The sequence below is a fragment of the Leopardus geoffroyi genome, chromosome C1 (genome assembly GCF_018350155.1).
Source record: "Leopardus geoffroyi isolate Oge1 chromosome C1, O.geoffroyi_Oge1_pat1.0, whole genome shotgun sequence".
NCBI lineage: Eukaryota > Metazoa > Chordata > Mammalia > Carnivora > Felidae > Leopardus > Leopardus geoffroyi.
Window position 1 is genome coordinate 72,619,161 of NC_059328.1, and position 15,555 is coordinate 72,634,715.

Here is a 15,555-nt window from a genome sequence, read left to right on the forward strand (position 1 = left end):
AAGCCAACATAGATAAAGAATTCATTTTTGTTCTGTTTACTGCTAAGGAATTTACTAATAGGAAATATTTATTTCCTAACTTTTAAATTGTAGTGCAAAAAAACTTACATTTGTTTTGCATAATACTTCATTGATTTTGTTAAGTATACTATTTCTATGATTTGCAAAAATTATTTTAGATGTCACATAATATATACAGAAAGCTAAATTTGAGAAAATATACATTTGTTCATTATTATATAAAGAATCACTGAATGAGAGGGAACATAAAGATTTCTTCCTGACCAATCCATTAGTTCTCTCCACTATTTCATGCTGGTCCTACATGCACATCATAAAGAATAAAGCGACTAATGTTATTTAAGTATGTACATAGCACATTTACCATGGGCTAAGGGCTTTAAACAGTTTAGTATACACACACTACCTCATTTTATCTTCATAACAGATCAAATTAATGAATATTAATATCCTCATTTTGCATTTGAGAAAACTGGAGCACAAAGAGCTTAAGTCACTTGTACTCGCTAGTGATGAGCAGGACTGAGATTTGAGTGGAGAAAGTCTGAACACAGAGCCATGTTTTTTCTTCTATTCTATACTGAATACTTTAGCTCATCATTTCAAGATATGATAAACAGGTAAAAAAATACCATCTCAGTACTGTATTATTGGGGAAAGCCATAATGCACATAAATACTGCAACCGTAAAATGCGGTGCCACTGAAAATCAAACTTCCTCAATGCCTGCTGAGGAAGGATTCTACGTTGTAAAACTATGAAGGATAGTAAAGTGACACACTTTCTTATTACATAGTCTTTCGTAAAATAACTCAATCGCTCAGTTACTTTTACTTTGATACTAAAATTTTTCTCTAAAGATTTGCCACTAGACTTAACAACTTTAAAGCTCTCTGTTTGAAGACTACTTTGCAAAATGATTTGTAGGATTTATTATAATCAACATTTTAATAACATTCATTTTTAAATTTGTTATAAGCCTAACAAAAATTGAAGTACATTATTAAAGTCTTATAATCTCTTTATTAGGCAAGCCACTTATTAAATATCTATTTAATAGATAGCCAAAATCACTGGTTCACTAGTACACACATGAATGCACAAAATTTAAAAGACAGTTTAGCAATGGAAAAAAAAGTATGATATTTCTAAAACATAATTAACTCATACTAGAAGCAGTTTTTCTTATTCTGTAATCAGAGGATAATGCAAAAACCATCTGCATAGTCAAACATAGTGTAGCCATAACCTCTTCAAAGTCAGTTGAAGTTCAGGCAGGCATTTTGCTTTCCTTGTCCTTGGAAGTCAGATTCTGCTGTCAACAAGCTCACATATCGGCAATACATCATACTATTCGGTATGAGCTAATAAGGACATTTCAAAGTATTTATGATGTACAGGTAATGGAAAAAGTAGAGGAAAAATTCTGTAATAAATCTGAAACAGAAGAGATGATTGATTTTTTAGATAGATCATAAGTAGGTTTTTCAGAAAGCTCAGTGAAATAATAAAGACTGGGGCACATTTTGCATGATTCCATTAATGTGAAGTGTCCAGAACAGGCAAATCCACAGACATAGAAAACAGATTAGTGGTTGCCTAAGGCTGGTGGTGCAGGGAGAATTGGGCAGTGACTCCTACCAAGTACAGGGTTTCTCTCTGGGTGAAGAAAACGTTCTAAAACTAGTCTGACAGCTACACTACTCTGTCAATATAACAACAAGCACTGAATTGTACATTTTTAAAAGGTGAATATTATGGCATGTGAATTAGATCTCAACAGTTTTTCACAAAAAATGAAGACACAATCAGTCTGAACAAGGAGCAGAGAGAAACCATCCTTGGGGACTCACTCAGGATTGCTCTCTGGGACTGATTGGCTCCATCCTCATCCAGTAGGAGGAGCTGCTCTCCAGTTCAGCTTTCCATAAAACTAGTGATTTTTACGCCCCAGGAGGGGAAAGGGGGGAGATCAATTCTTCACTTAGAACAAAACCTGCACATACATAATAAATAATAAATTACTTATTAATTTCAACTACCGATTCTCCTGGTAGTTCAACAAAATATATAATAAATATTAGGTGTTCAACTTGACTTTGCCCCTGAAACAATTTAATTAAACTGAGTATTATCTACTTTTAAAATTTTTATGTACCATTTCTCCTCTCACTTCACTACTCATTAAATGTTTCACTTCATTCTTAATTCTCTAGTCTAGACAAAGATCATTTGTTTTATTATTTTTAGTCCTTTGTACACGTTGACCATTGTGTCATCAATTTCCGAAATAATTCCTATTAAATCTAGACACACTTTCCTGTTTAATGAAATATAGCACAGCTGATATCACAAAAAAAACATAATTATATTTGGCTATGTACTGGACATTTTATTTTAAAAAACATCGTGCCAATGTTTTATGTTGTTAAAAATGCCAGTTTCCTTTTTATCAGTTGTATTTTGCATGGAATTTATCAATTACATGCATGATTTTTTTTTAATCCAGGAGAGGTTCTGTATTCCTTAAATTAGGAACCTAAAAGTTTGCAGCCACAAATCTTCATTGTCAAAAACCTATCTTAAAAGACTCATAGTGAAACATGGAACAATAGTGACAAAACACTTTGTCTTTGAACTTAAAATACAAAAGATAGTTTCTACAGTTTCTTTCTCCACTGGAAAGAATTTGTTATAAAATGCAATAGTAGATTTTCTCTCATATTTACCTAGTGGAAAATTATAACCATTAATTTAAATCAAATTGTGCTTCCCTAGAAATATATTCACACTGCCAAAGGATTTAATAACCATTTTCCAGGATTATTGTCCATAGGGAAGCTTGAGTTTTTCCCTTTCTTGTCCCATTTGCCAATTTCATCAACATAGTAACTGTCTACTAATGGGCAAGCCAGAGTTGCACTGCTCCTTCTGTGTTGTGTATAATTCTCTTTTTTTCCCATTTTTTCCATTTTAATTGTTTTCATCAGTTATAAAATTTTATTTTATAAAGAATATGACATTCCAGGAAATTCATTTGATTTCTTCAAGTTGTGAAAAATTTTCTTGCTTATTTCCAGTTTGGTCAATATAGTGGACAGACTTTAAGGTGACATCCAATGATTCCAATGCTTTATGTGATACCCACCCTCTGAGTGTGGGTCGGACTATGATTTGCTTACTCTAACCAATAGAGTGCAGCACCGCTGGTGGGATGTCACGGATGTGATTATGTTCTACTATATAAGACTCCATCTTAGCAGCCCGGAAGACTTCCCTTGTGAGCTTGATAGAATAAGCAGCTGTGTTGGAGATGCCCACATGGCAGGGAATTGTGAGTGAACTCTAGGAACCGTGGACACTCCATAGGACCTAAGGGTGGCCTATACCCAAGAGCCGGCAAAAATCCAGGGCATTCAATTCCACATCTTTAAAGAAATGAAGTCTTCTCACAACCTGAATGAGGCTGGAAGTGAACTCTCCCCAAGACAAGCCTTCAGATGATCTTGCAGCCAGCTGACACTTTGATTACAGCCTTGTGACCCTGAGCAGAAGACTGGGTTAAGTAGTACCCAGACTCCCTACCCCAGAGAACTGTGAGGAAATAAATGGGTGCTGTTTTAAGCCACCAAGCTTGTGATATTTGTTATGCAGCAATAGAAAGCTAATAAAATTGGTAATTAAATCTTTAAGTAGAGAATGTATAAAGTCCAATTTGCAAATTTTACTAAATGGTATTGTTCAATATAAGACTATTTGCATTGTTTCTAGATTTTAAAAACTTAAATAGATCACATCTCTGAGGACTTTCTATGGCTTTTTATTTTCTATTGCAAATTACAATTACTATCAATATTAGTTAAATTAAAATTTTATATTCACTTAACATTTTAAAAATTTAATCTAATTAAATATCTATATTTTAAAAACTTCATTCTAGCATTTCATATTCATCTACTTGCTAATGTAAAGAATTTTTATGTTTCATGAAATTTGTGTCTATAGTTATGAAATGCAAATTTAAGAGTAATATGAATTGCTTAATAATTTAAAATATTTCAGTCTCTAAGTGTAGCTGTTGCAAATACTGCACTAATGTTATTACCTCTGAAACCATAAATCATAACATAAAAAGAAAGAAGAAAACAGAAGTCTGCATTATCAGGAAACAGTACTTCATTATACAGGATTCTATTGCATTCATACTGAAAGGAGAATTAGCTAAGCTAATTAATTCATCTTTCCTTTTAAAAAAAAATTAATGTTTATTTATTTTTGAGAGAGACAGAGCATAAGCAGAGGAGGGGCACAGAGAGAGGGAGACATAGAATCCAAAGCAGGTTCCAGGCTCTGAGCTGTCAGCACAGAACCCAACATGGGCTCAAACTCACAAACCGTGCGATCACGACCTGAGCTGAAGTCGGACGCTTAACTGACTGAGCTACCCAGGCGCCCCTCATCTTTCCTTTTACCAAGGTGCTTCGATGGCCGGCTCAAATCCTCTCCACAATCTTGAGCATTTTCTGTCTCTAATTTTGGCAGTGGACCACCTACTAATTTCATGGCATTCACACATGAGATTATAGGCCACAGAAATGGAGAAGAATTTCTCTGAGGCCTGAAGACACTAAACAGCTTCAAAGATGGACCACCATGATTCTCACTTCCTGATATTAATGCCTTTGTGTAGTCCCCTCCCATTTGGAATCATGGCTGGCCCACAGAATATAGATGTACAGTGTGACTTCTGAGGTTAGGTCATAAAAGGCACTACACATTCCACCTTGCTCTCATGGACCACTTTATTTTGGTGCAAGCCAACAACCATGTCCTGAGGACACTCAAGTTGCCATGTGGAGAGGTCCCTATGGAGAGGAAATGAGATCTTCCAGCAACTAGCACTATGTGGCTGGCCAGCAAGTAAGCCACCTTAAAAGCAGATCCCCCAGCCCCAGTCAAGCCTTCAGATGACAGTAGTCTTGCCCCAAATCTCGACTGTAACCTCATGGGAAACCCTAAGCTAGACCCACTCAAATAAAGCATTCCCAAATTCCCAGTCCACAGAAACTCTGAAAAATAATACATATTTAAATAAATATATATATAATTGTTATTTCAAACCACTAATTTGGAGTAACATGTTATATAGTAATAGATAATACATAGTAACAAGAGTGATGGTCTAGGATGATCGGTCATATTGCTCCAATACTAACTGCTGGGTCCTGAGTGACAGAGCCACTCATGTGTTTTGTTTTTAATACATTTACTTTCTTTGTGATGTACAGGGTCCTCAAAAGTGCAGAGCCCAGATCAAGTTTCTCTCTTGCCTGGGTCTAACAATGGTATTGTTATCAAACATGGTAGTTATCAAATGCTAAGAACTATTCTAGACTTAGTATGCTTGCATATATGTTTGGTGTTAATATTTTAGAGTGTAGGTACTATACTTGATAGTATATCTAAATATCTTAAAACAGTGGAAAACTTACAGCTTACACAATCTAGTAAAATGATTATTTCCCTAGTTCTACAAAGAAATTGGAAAAATACTGCATACAAAATAATTAGGAAAATATGGGAACCAAAATAACCATAAAATACTAATGACTACACTTATGGAATTTAAAAAAAATATAAGCAATGCAAAATTTTTTTGTTAAAGGCCACAGTTAACTATGAACATACTTTGTTCTTTTCAGAAAACAATGGTTCAGAAACAACATATTCAATCTAAAGTAGAGATAAATAAGAAATATTATAAAGACATATACACTAAATAGACATTACCAACAAAAACAGAAATTCAACTTTTCCCAAGACTAAATGTTGAAAAGAGAAGATCAAACTAATTTGTCTAGGATTAGAAACAATAAAATAAAACCTGGTAGTTAATTCTACACATTCTACACATGAATAATTATTACCATGAAATCATGATATTTTTAAATCGTTCAAAAATAAAGCACAATTAATATAGGAAAAGGCTAGAATGTTAAGTACTCTGTGAAGATACAGTCTTTCCCCCTTTCTTTTCACCTTCCTTTTCATCACAGGTAGGACAATTTGATCCACATTTCAAGGGTTGACCATGTCTTGTTGGCTAAAACTAATTTTAAACTTTGGTAGGAATTTAAGGAGTTCTAGCCCAATCCTCAGAAATTGAACATCAAGTCAGGCTTATGGTTATCCTAGTGATGATCTGGGCCTCAATTCTCATTCATGTTCCTACTTTGTTCTTTTATTTTCCCCGTTTTTTTTTTTTTTTTAAATTTATTTTACTTAGTTAACACACAGTGCAATATTGGTTTCAGGAGTAGAATTCAGTGATCCATCACTTACATACAATACCCAGTGCTTATCACAAGTGTCCTCCTTGGCACCACCCATCACATATCCAGTCCTTCTCCCACCCACCTCCCACTGTCAACTCTTGTTTTTTTTCTCTATCATTAAGAGTCTCTTGTGGTTTTTTTTCCCTCTCTTCTCTTCCCCCTCTGTCATCTGTTTTGTTGTTCTTTTTTTTAAAGTTTATTTATTTATTTTAAGGGGCGCCTGGGTGGCTCAGTCAGTTAAGCATCCAACTTCGACTCAGGTCATGATCTCACAGTCAGTGGGTTTGAATCCCGGGTCAGGCTCTGTGGTGACAGCTCAGAGCCTAGAGCCTGCTTTGGATTCTGTGCCTCCTTCTCTCTCTCTGCCCCTCCCCTGCTCACTCTCTGTCTCTGTCTCTGTCTCTCTCTCTCTCTCTCTCTCAAAAATAAAATTAAAAACGTGAAAAAAATTTTTAAGTTTATTTATTTTTGAGACAGAGAGAGAGAGTGGACTCATGCCAGCATGAGTGGGGGAGGGTCAGAGAGAGAAGGAGAGAGAATTCCAAGCAGGCCCTTGCAGTCAGTGTGGTGCCCAATGCAGGGCTCAATGCCATGACCATGAGATTATGACCTGAGCCAAAATCAGTGGTCAGATACCTAACCAACCAACTGGACCACCCAGGAGCCCCATCTGTTTTGTTGTTCTTAAAGATTGGTTATCATCTGTACTCCAGTTGTGGGAATTGCAATCTGCCTTATTCTTGTGTCCACAAAGCACTTTTGGTATGCATTATGTTCTATCCCTTGTTCATAAGGACCCCACCTTATTCTTGCCATTTTTCAACACCAAGAACACAGTCCCTGAACCCAAGCCAACCCCTGTGCGCATATTTGCACTCACATTCCTGACTTTGATAACCTACAAGACTGAGTTTTCCCTTATGTTATCTGCACTGAAAATAACTGCCTGCCTGAATTTTCACCTGTTAGTGTTATATCTCTATGAAATCATGCTCTGCCTGGACATCCCCCAAATTACCAGCTATAGTTCTTTGAGTGTCTCTCTTCTCTGTACCTATCCCAACCTGAATGGTGGGTTTAATTCAAAGTCCTGTCTCTTCCATACATCTTGTCAAGCTATAGTTAGCCAAATATAGTCACTATAGACTACAACCAGTAAGTAAAAATCAGAAAAAAACATTTTTCTTAAAAGCTACAGAATCACTTAAAAATTAATAACAATTTTTCAGAATGCTCTAGCAACAGTAGTACTTTCTCTAGGATCAAATTAACTACAACCTTTTCCTCAGACAAAATACTGTCTCCAAATTCTTGATAAAATGTATGTATCTGAGACACTACTGTGCAATACGTATTTAAGACTATCCTGGGCTAAGGATAGAAACTAATAACAGATGTCTAACAGAAGGATTTTATATTCTGAAATTCTAACACTAGAGTTAGAAGCCAAAATACAGTTTACTTTAAATAGACTCTTCTAACAAGATGATGTATGAGAAAAGAGGAGGAGACAGTTCTTTCTATAGTTAGAAAAGTAAACATCTCTGAAGTCCAGGTAGCTTACGGGTGTTATTTTGTCTACTATTCTAAGACTATGATATTTCGATTTTCATAGGAAGAAAACTAAGTACACTTTTTCTTTGTCAAACTTTAATGTAATATGATTTGATTATTTATAATCTATTCCAATCAGGCCTGCAAAACTCCTTTGAAAAGTCTCTATATTTTGACAACAATTTTCTAGGCGTTGTTGAGAGTAAATTCCAGCTCCAATTTCATGTTTATCTTCAATCCCGACAAGTCAGTTCTAGCATAAATATTTTAGCTCTGTGGAGTAATGTAAATTTGCATAACCAACTTAGTACAACAAAGACACTACTGATTAAATTGGTCCGGGAGCCATGTAAAATGCTTCTTTAAAAGCAACTATAGAATTTCCTGATTGTGGTACTACAGAACGAAGTCTGAAAACTTTGAATTAAAAAGGAAGCTGCTTACAACTGGGTAGTACATATAAAATTTGATGTTGACAAATATATATGAAACCTCTCCCTGCCTTCCCTTTTTAACAGTGTTCTTTTTTTCTATTATAAATCAGTGAATAACTGATGCTTTTAAAGAATCTGGCTCATCAGATATGTTCCAAGAAGCTTTTCAAATAGATAGCAAAGCATATAAAATAGAATGGTAGTTCTATGGTATTTAAAAGAGTCTTGACCAATAAAGATCATCTACTACCTTGTAGATTGTGGTACTACCTGTGGAGATCTCTTCCGAAAGAACTTGAGATGAATTCAAGTTATACCCACAGATAGCAAAAAGAATGGATGAATAGCACTTACAGCCCCATAGCTGTCCTGTAACATAACTGACAATAAGGATTTTGATCTAACTTTTTTGATTTGTAATATGTAGGGGTTGTAAGAGGAAGGAAAGAGGTAAGAGCTATAATATCTCAATAGCCAAAAGTATGAGTACACAAATATTGACTAATATGTAACTGATTACATGAGGTCTTTAAAAATAATTGTAATGATTATTAGTAAGTACCTTTTACTAGGATCTTGAAATGTGTTAATATAACAACTTTTATATACTCTGGTCCTAAAATATACCCAATTTCCAGCAAAATCAGTTTTCATACATTTTCTGGTTGAAAAAACAAAAACACATTGTGTTATAAATTTCAACTCAGTCTATAAATACTGAATAAAGACAACGTTTTACTTGGGGAGAAATTTTCTGGGAAGTAAGATTTAAAATGAGATAACGTTTAACCCAAACACTAAATTTAAAAATAGCAGTATGAAGCTAAATACCAAATAACTCTTGGACAACCAAAATAATATGTTATTTTGAAATGTGTCCATTTTCAATAGCTTTAATATAATATTTATACTATTTAGGAGAAGATATCTCTTACTTGTAAGTCTATCATTTCATTAAAAAAATATAGATGTCCCTAAGGAAGCTGATTCATAACAACTTAATTCCATAGTCAGTGTTTACTCAGGAAAAGAAGTGATGATTTGGCTAGCAGAACAAGCTACAGTAGCAGAATAGCAAGTCTTCTGAGCCTAAGTTCAGTAATGTTACTATATCATTGAAATATTTGGGACAGGATTTTTACTACTCCTCTATGTTTCTCTGCTATATGTATATAGCGTATGATTTCTCTATATAAGAGAGAGATATACATATTAACATTTTGTTAAACTATTTATATCAAACACACAGCTTTGGTATATAAGTTAGAAACTGACTCAGTTGTGCAAAGAAGGTCATTAATATTTACAAAGGCCTAAACTTGGATTTTGAAGTTTTCTATGCCTATTTTGACTGTCAAAGTGTTTCATACCATACATAGTACAGAAAGTGAAGTAATTCATTTGATCAGCTTCTGGCCTTAATTTCAGTGACTTTAAAAACCAGTGTAAAATATCCCAGAAACGTTATGGAATTATCTAAAAAGGGTTGCTAGTTTTCTACAAATTACATTGTAAAATTACTTCAAACTGAATCGTGTTCTATGTTTGTAAGACTGCATACTTCTATCTACCTAAAATTTAAGGAAATGAGAAAATTTAACACAGAGAAAGAATAATCAGATTAATTAAAGGGGAGTGATAATTATAATAAAGTACATCTTCTAATATTAATACTAATGATCATAAATGAAATGACATGGGATCCACATAGCAGTACCCTAACAAAGCATGAACCCACACTTCTAAATAGCTCTGAAGTCAGCAGAAATTTTGAATTAACAATCCTTGACATATGCATAGCCAAAAGTTTCTTAGATACAGGTACTTTTAGATTTCAGTATTTCTATGACTTCTGTTACATTCTTTCAGACATATAGATTTCTGTCATCGTCTTTATGGTGGCCTGGGATGCTTTAGTTCTGCAGCTGTGTTTGAATACCAACTTCATAAATAATAACAAATAATATACATAATTTAATCAATTACCAAGAAAAAATGGCCATATTTATATTCCACACACCTAATATTTTCCACACCAGAAAGTGGACACATCACCAAAAGGTATTTTCCTTTCACTGCTATTAAAACAGTAATAAGTAACCATTCTTCTCATGGAACATTAATAATCTAAATTGAAATACAAGTTTCCCATGATACATAATATCCCATGCTAATACGTTTGCCCTTATTTAATGTCACAGCTATTTGAAGATGATTTTACTTGTAATAAACAGAACATAGGGGAGCATTTATACATAAGATACTATTCTAGAACAGTGTCTGAGGTCAGCATTGGCATAATTTGACTTGCGGCTGTAACTGTATCTTAAAGTACTGTGATTTCCTCATAAACATGGCCAAATAATTTAGTGGTAAAACCAAGAAAAAGTACATATAGCATACATGACATATTACAGCACCAGACAGATTTTCTACTATAAACACTGTTTAGGAAAAATGGGATACATATGTTTTTCAAATATAATTTTCCCAAGGATCTAAATCTGTGACAAGAGCATATGTTTTTAAAGGAATAAAATTTTATGAATTTTATAATGTAAAGAACAGTGAGATCAACCCAGCAATCACTCCATTCATTATTTTTCCACTGTTTTCTTGAACTTCTCTTTTGAATTCAATAGCATCTGTGGGATAATTTTATAATTCTTTAGAGAGTAAAAAACCAGAAGCTATCTATAAATTTCCATGGATAATTTTATAGTTCATGATAGAGTAGGAAACTAAAAATTACCAATACATTTTCAAGATAAAGTTAATATCCACAGAAATCCAGCCATATTAATAAATGAAGTTAGTAGCTATGTAAGTGGCATATTACAAGGGCTTTGGGAAAATACTCTATTTTCTCAACAATGCCTAAAATTCCACCATTGCAGATTACTTAATTTGTCTTAAACTACACTTAGAATATAATTACTAATGGGTAAGGTAACAGTGGAAGCATTAGAAGTAATTTACATAATAACCATAAATAACTTTATTCATTCTTTCACTAATGTCATACTTTGATAGGAGAAAAAGGAAAAAAATAAAGATGAAGAATGGAGAAGACAAGAATAAGGAAGATAAATTTCACCAACTGTCAATTTTGAGACAGCCAAATCTGCACTTAGATAGATATTTGCACATGATAATTAGAGAGGTATTTCTGTTGGGGTATATACGACGACTTAAACAAAAAGAAATAACATTTTGCAGTATAATGGAGTGTAATTAAATGAGATGGTATACAGAATATTTATCAGAGTGCTTAAGAACTAAAAATGGTGATGGTAACAATAAATGCTGGAAGATTAGCTTTAAAGTTGAATATAGATGTAAGAAAACAAAATAGCTGGCTTATTTTTAATTTCTTGACAGTTTGGTAAGCTTTTCTTATTAAATTGAATTTTTGTTTTAAGTTTATTCATTTTGAGAGATGGAGCCTGCGCAGGGGAGGGGCAGAGAGAGAGGGAGATACAGAATGTGAAGCACGCTCCAGGCTCTGAGCTGTCAGCACAGAGCCCAGCCCGATGTGGGGCTTGAACCTACGAACTGAGGTCACAACCTGAGCTGAAGTTGGATGTTCACCGACTGAGCCACCTGGGACCCCAATAAATTGAAATCTTTAAAGTGGAACTTTAAAACAATTTTATCACATTTTGGCCAAATATCATGAAAAAAATTAATCATGTTCTTCTAAGCAGTGTGAGTAGCAGACAGCAGAAATACCTAAGGAGTAAGGAAAAGGATCCTGGGTTTATATTGAGAGAAGCTGAGATAAATTCCTGGTTTTACCACCATTATCTACGTGATGCTGAGCAAGTCTTTGAACATCACTGAGCCTCACTCTCCTCACCTATATAACGGTGACGTTAATACCGATTCTAATCTACCGTCAAGAAATACTGCAAAACTCGAGAATAAAATGCTTTTAAAAGGATATGAATATTCTGGTGAGATTTGTTCTCTTTTACAATTATTATCAAGCCTTTTTTTATACATACCAAAATTTTAGAAAAGCTGTTATGAAAAACCCAATTTCCTTCCTAATAGACTAGAGAACACAGTGTAGCACAGAAAGTGTTACTCTAATAAATACCTCTGGATAGCAGTAAAACAACACGAGTGAAAAGGAGGTGGCTAGTTAGCTAAACGAACTCAGCCAGGATAACGTAAGGATGCTTCCCTGAATCACAGTCTTCTCCTTTGTTAAATGATGGGGATGTTGGATGATGTCAAAATTTCCTCCCATCTCTGAAATTATTATATCTGGCAAAATTCACTTTCCTTGATTTTTTAAAATCTGAAAATATAAGAAGCTGCAGGGAACTAGTTTCTAAACTAATGTCCGAAGCAGGCATTCTTAAAACCTGTAAAATATGAGGGTTAATAGTGATATCATTAGTATTTTAAATTGTTCATGTATTTTCTGTGACATTTAGTTTCTTGTAAAAGTCCCTTCCACTGATCTATTAAATGGTTAGAAAAGTGTTACATTTCATTATTTTTTAATCTAAATTTTCCTTCATAATCTCAGATATTATTTGATAAACTGTTAAGGTGGCAAAAGTTAAATTCTATTGAATGAGATATATTGTGGATAACAAGAACAACTATATTTATATTTATATAGGTGAGAAATATGCATATAATTAGATTATATTGCTCTGAACGGAACCTCAAAAAATAAAAATTGAATTACCTGTCTTCCCTTAAGACCCTTCTTTCCCCGGATCCCAGGAACACCCTAGAATATACAGATGTCAAAAGTAAACACTTGTTGAATAAATGAATGAGTAAGATATTACAGATCTTTTCTTTCTCAAACATCAATTAATGAAGTATCACAAAGAGAAAACTGAATTATTCTCTAAACTGGTATGACATTCAGAAAAGCTTCAATATATTAATTTAATTGAAGCGGCTCTTTTTCTTCTTCATAACAGAATCCTGATTTTATTCTGGAATGCATCCTATCTGTACTTCCAAATGGGATCCTACCATTCCTCCGGTGATAGTTCTTTGTCCAGAGGTAGGCACACAACCACATAAACAGGAAGGTCTTATTTTCCAAAACCTAAGGGACAATTAACCTCCTCTCTGTCTCCCTACCTCTCCGACTGGACATAAATGAAAGCACATTTAGCCCTTGCACTGACAATTCTGCAACCGGGTGGGAAACCTGCCTTAGCATAAAGCCAACATTAGGTGAAGCAAAGTAGAGAGGATGATCTCACTGTGCTAAAGATCATATTGTGCCTACATCCCACCTAACCTATAGATTTCTGGTTATGTAAGAAGTAGTAGGGCATAATACTTAAATGCTCAAGCACTGGAGCCAGAACATCTGTGTTCAAATCCTGGCTCTGCTCTTATTACCTGTGCCTTGCATATATACAACGACCCAGTAAATCATTTGCTATTATCGTTACCATCATTATTAAAAATTTCCTCATTTTTAAGCCAGTTTGAGTTGGGATTTTCTGTAACTTGCATTCTAAAATACCCTCACTTATATAATCACCTTGAGACTTAGACTTACCTATAAGCCTTAGAGACTAAGAAATCTGCCAAAAGCATGTAGCATGGGATTTATAGGTACATAGAGATAACGTAGAGGATATCATTGGTGGCAGTAATCCATCCACTTTCACTTCAACAGTGTTTGATAAAACTCATCTAATGTCTTCTCAAAAAGCACGGGTGAGCGATAGGACTCATTTCATTAAGACTTTATACATCTTTACATAATATAGTCAACCTTTTTTTTTAAGAGATAAGGTAATTATTTTTTACAACTTTAGTAGGGCCACTAAATCTCAGCAGGAAACCTAAGGATAGTACAGACAAAATTATACAAACACTTTGTCATATATATATACACGCATACACACGTTACTGACTTTCAGGAAGGAATTCTTTCTATTTGTTTTTGGAAGGGATTAACATTATACTCTTTTTTTTTTTCCTGCTCTTCTCTACACTTCTTCTCTACTCTCTTCTCTACACGTACACATTTTATAACACAATAACAATACCCAGTTAGCTATATCATTCATAGCTTAATGAAAATTTTGAAGTAGCCAAATAATATTAGGACATGGCACCCATGATAGCCATAATATCACAAAATGGTCTTACATTTATGACTTGAGACAGGTCTTAATATTTTCATATAGACTGGTCAAAACTAGTGAGTATGATTACAGGCAGTGTGCCTAATGATGGTCAGTGATAGGATCCTCAAATTCAAGATAATAACATTTTGCAAGGACATATAATTTTCCTTTATTTATTATATCATTAACAGGAAATAAGTTCATGTCTAAAGGCCAAGAAAGGATTGTATCATGTGCAACAGAGTAATAAAAATGTAAACTGTATATACTCCTTTGGGTGAATGAGAAGCATTCAATTCTTTGCATGACAGATTGGAAACATGAACTCTAAGTCTGCTGTATCACATGACAATCAGGTAGCTTAGTTGTGGGATTACACTGAAGATATTTCTGCAAGTGAAAGAAATGACTTGCATATTCATCAAGGGAAAATCTTCACCTCATCTCACCAGAGAAGAATGAACATTTTGATTGCCACAACAGCACATTTAAATTCTGAATATTTCTTCTCTGTCAGGAAATTCACAAGTCATGACAAGAAAATGTAATATAATTCACTCAAACTGACTGTATGTTTGAAAAAGTCATCTAGCAAAGAATAGTTTGGTTTACTTTCATTTGCAAAAACCAGTTTCCAGAAATGAAAACTCTGGCCTAACCACCATGCCTACAAATAATAGAGTCGAATGCTAAATTCTGAATATGACTATATTTTCAAACCTTATGATAATATACTAATATTATTCAATTCTATCTTTTTCAGTGAATACTGACAGTACAAATGAAGTAATGCAATAGAAATCACTGAACAGTACTGAAAGTAGACGTGATGAAGTTGGAATACCAAAACTCTGTACTTAATTGTTCTAAGATAACAACCATTTTGCAAAGATTCTATCTTTATTCACAAGATCCTATATTTATGAACAGCTATCTTCCATTATTAAATTAAACAAAAATATATCTTTTGAAGCTGAATTATTTACTATGCATTGTATTGTAAAGTACAAGACCTGTCAAGAGTTCGTACTTAAATACTAATGGATTACAAGATACAATTTTCATAAGTAGATATTTTAATATTTCAAT

General features: G+C 33.9%; 1 protein-coding gene and 1 long non-coding RNA gene across 6 annotated transcripts in view; one reads left to right on the forward strand and one right to left on the reverse strand.

The window, feature by feature from the left end:
- Window positions 1-15,555, reverse strand: part of COL24A1 (collagen type XXIV alpha 1 chain) — a 397,210-nt gene that overhangs the window by 291,423 nt on the left and 90,232 nt on the right. For all 5 annotated transcript variants that reach the window (XM_045478122.1, XM_045478119.1, XM_045478121.1 and 2 more), the window contains one exon: window positions 13,050-13,094. In XM_045478122.1, the coding sequence (XP_045334078.1) occupies window positions 13,050-13,094 (45 nt within the window). The remainder of the gene's footprint in view (window positions 1-13,049; window positions 13,095-15,555) is intronic.
- LOC123598166 lies at window positions 4,481-15,437 on the forward strand. Its single transcript, XR_006712423.1, has 3 exons — window positions 4,481-4,941; window positions 13,294-13,379; window positions 15,230-15,437. It is a non-coding gene; the product is annotated as an uncharacterized LOC123598166 (long non-coding RNA).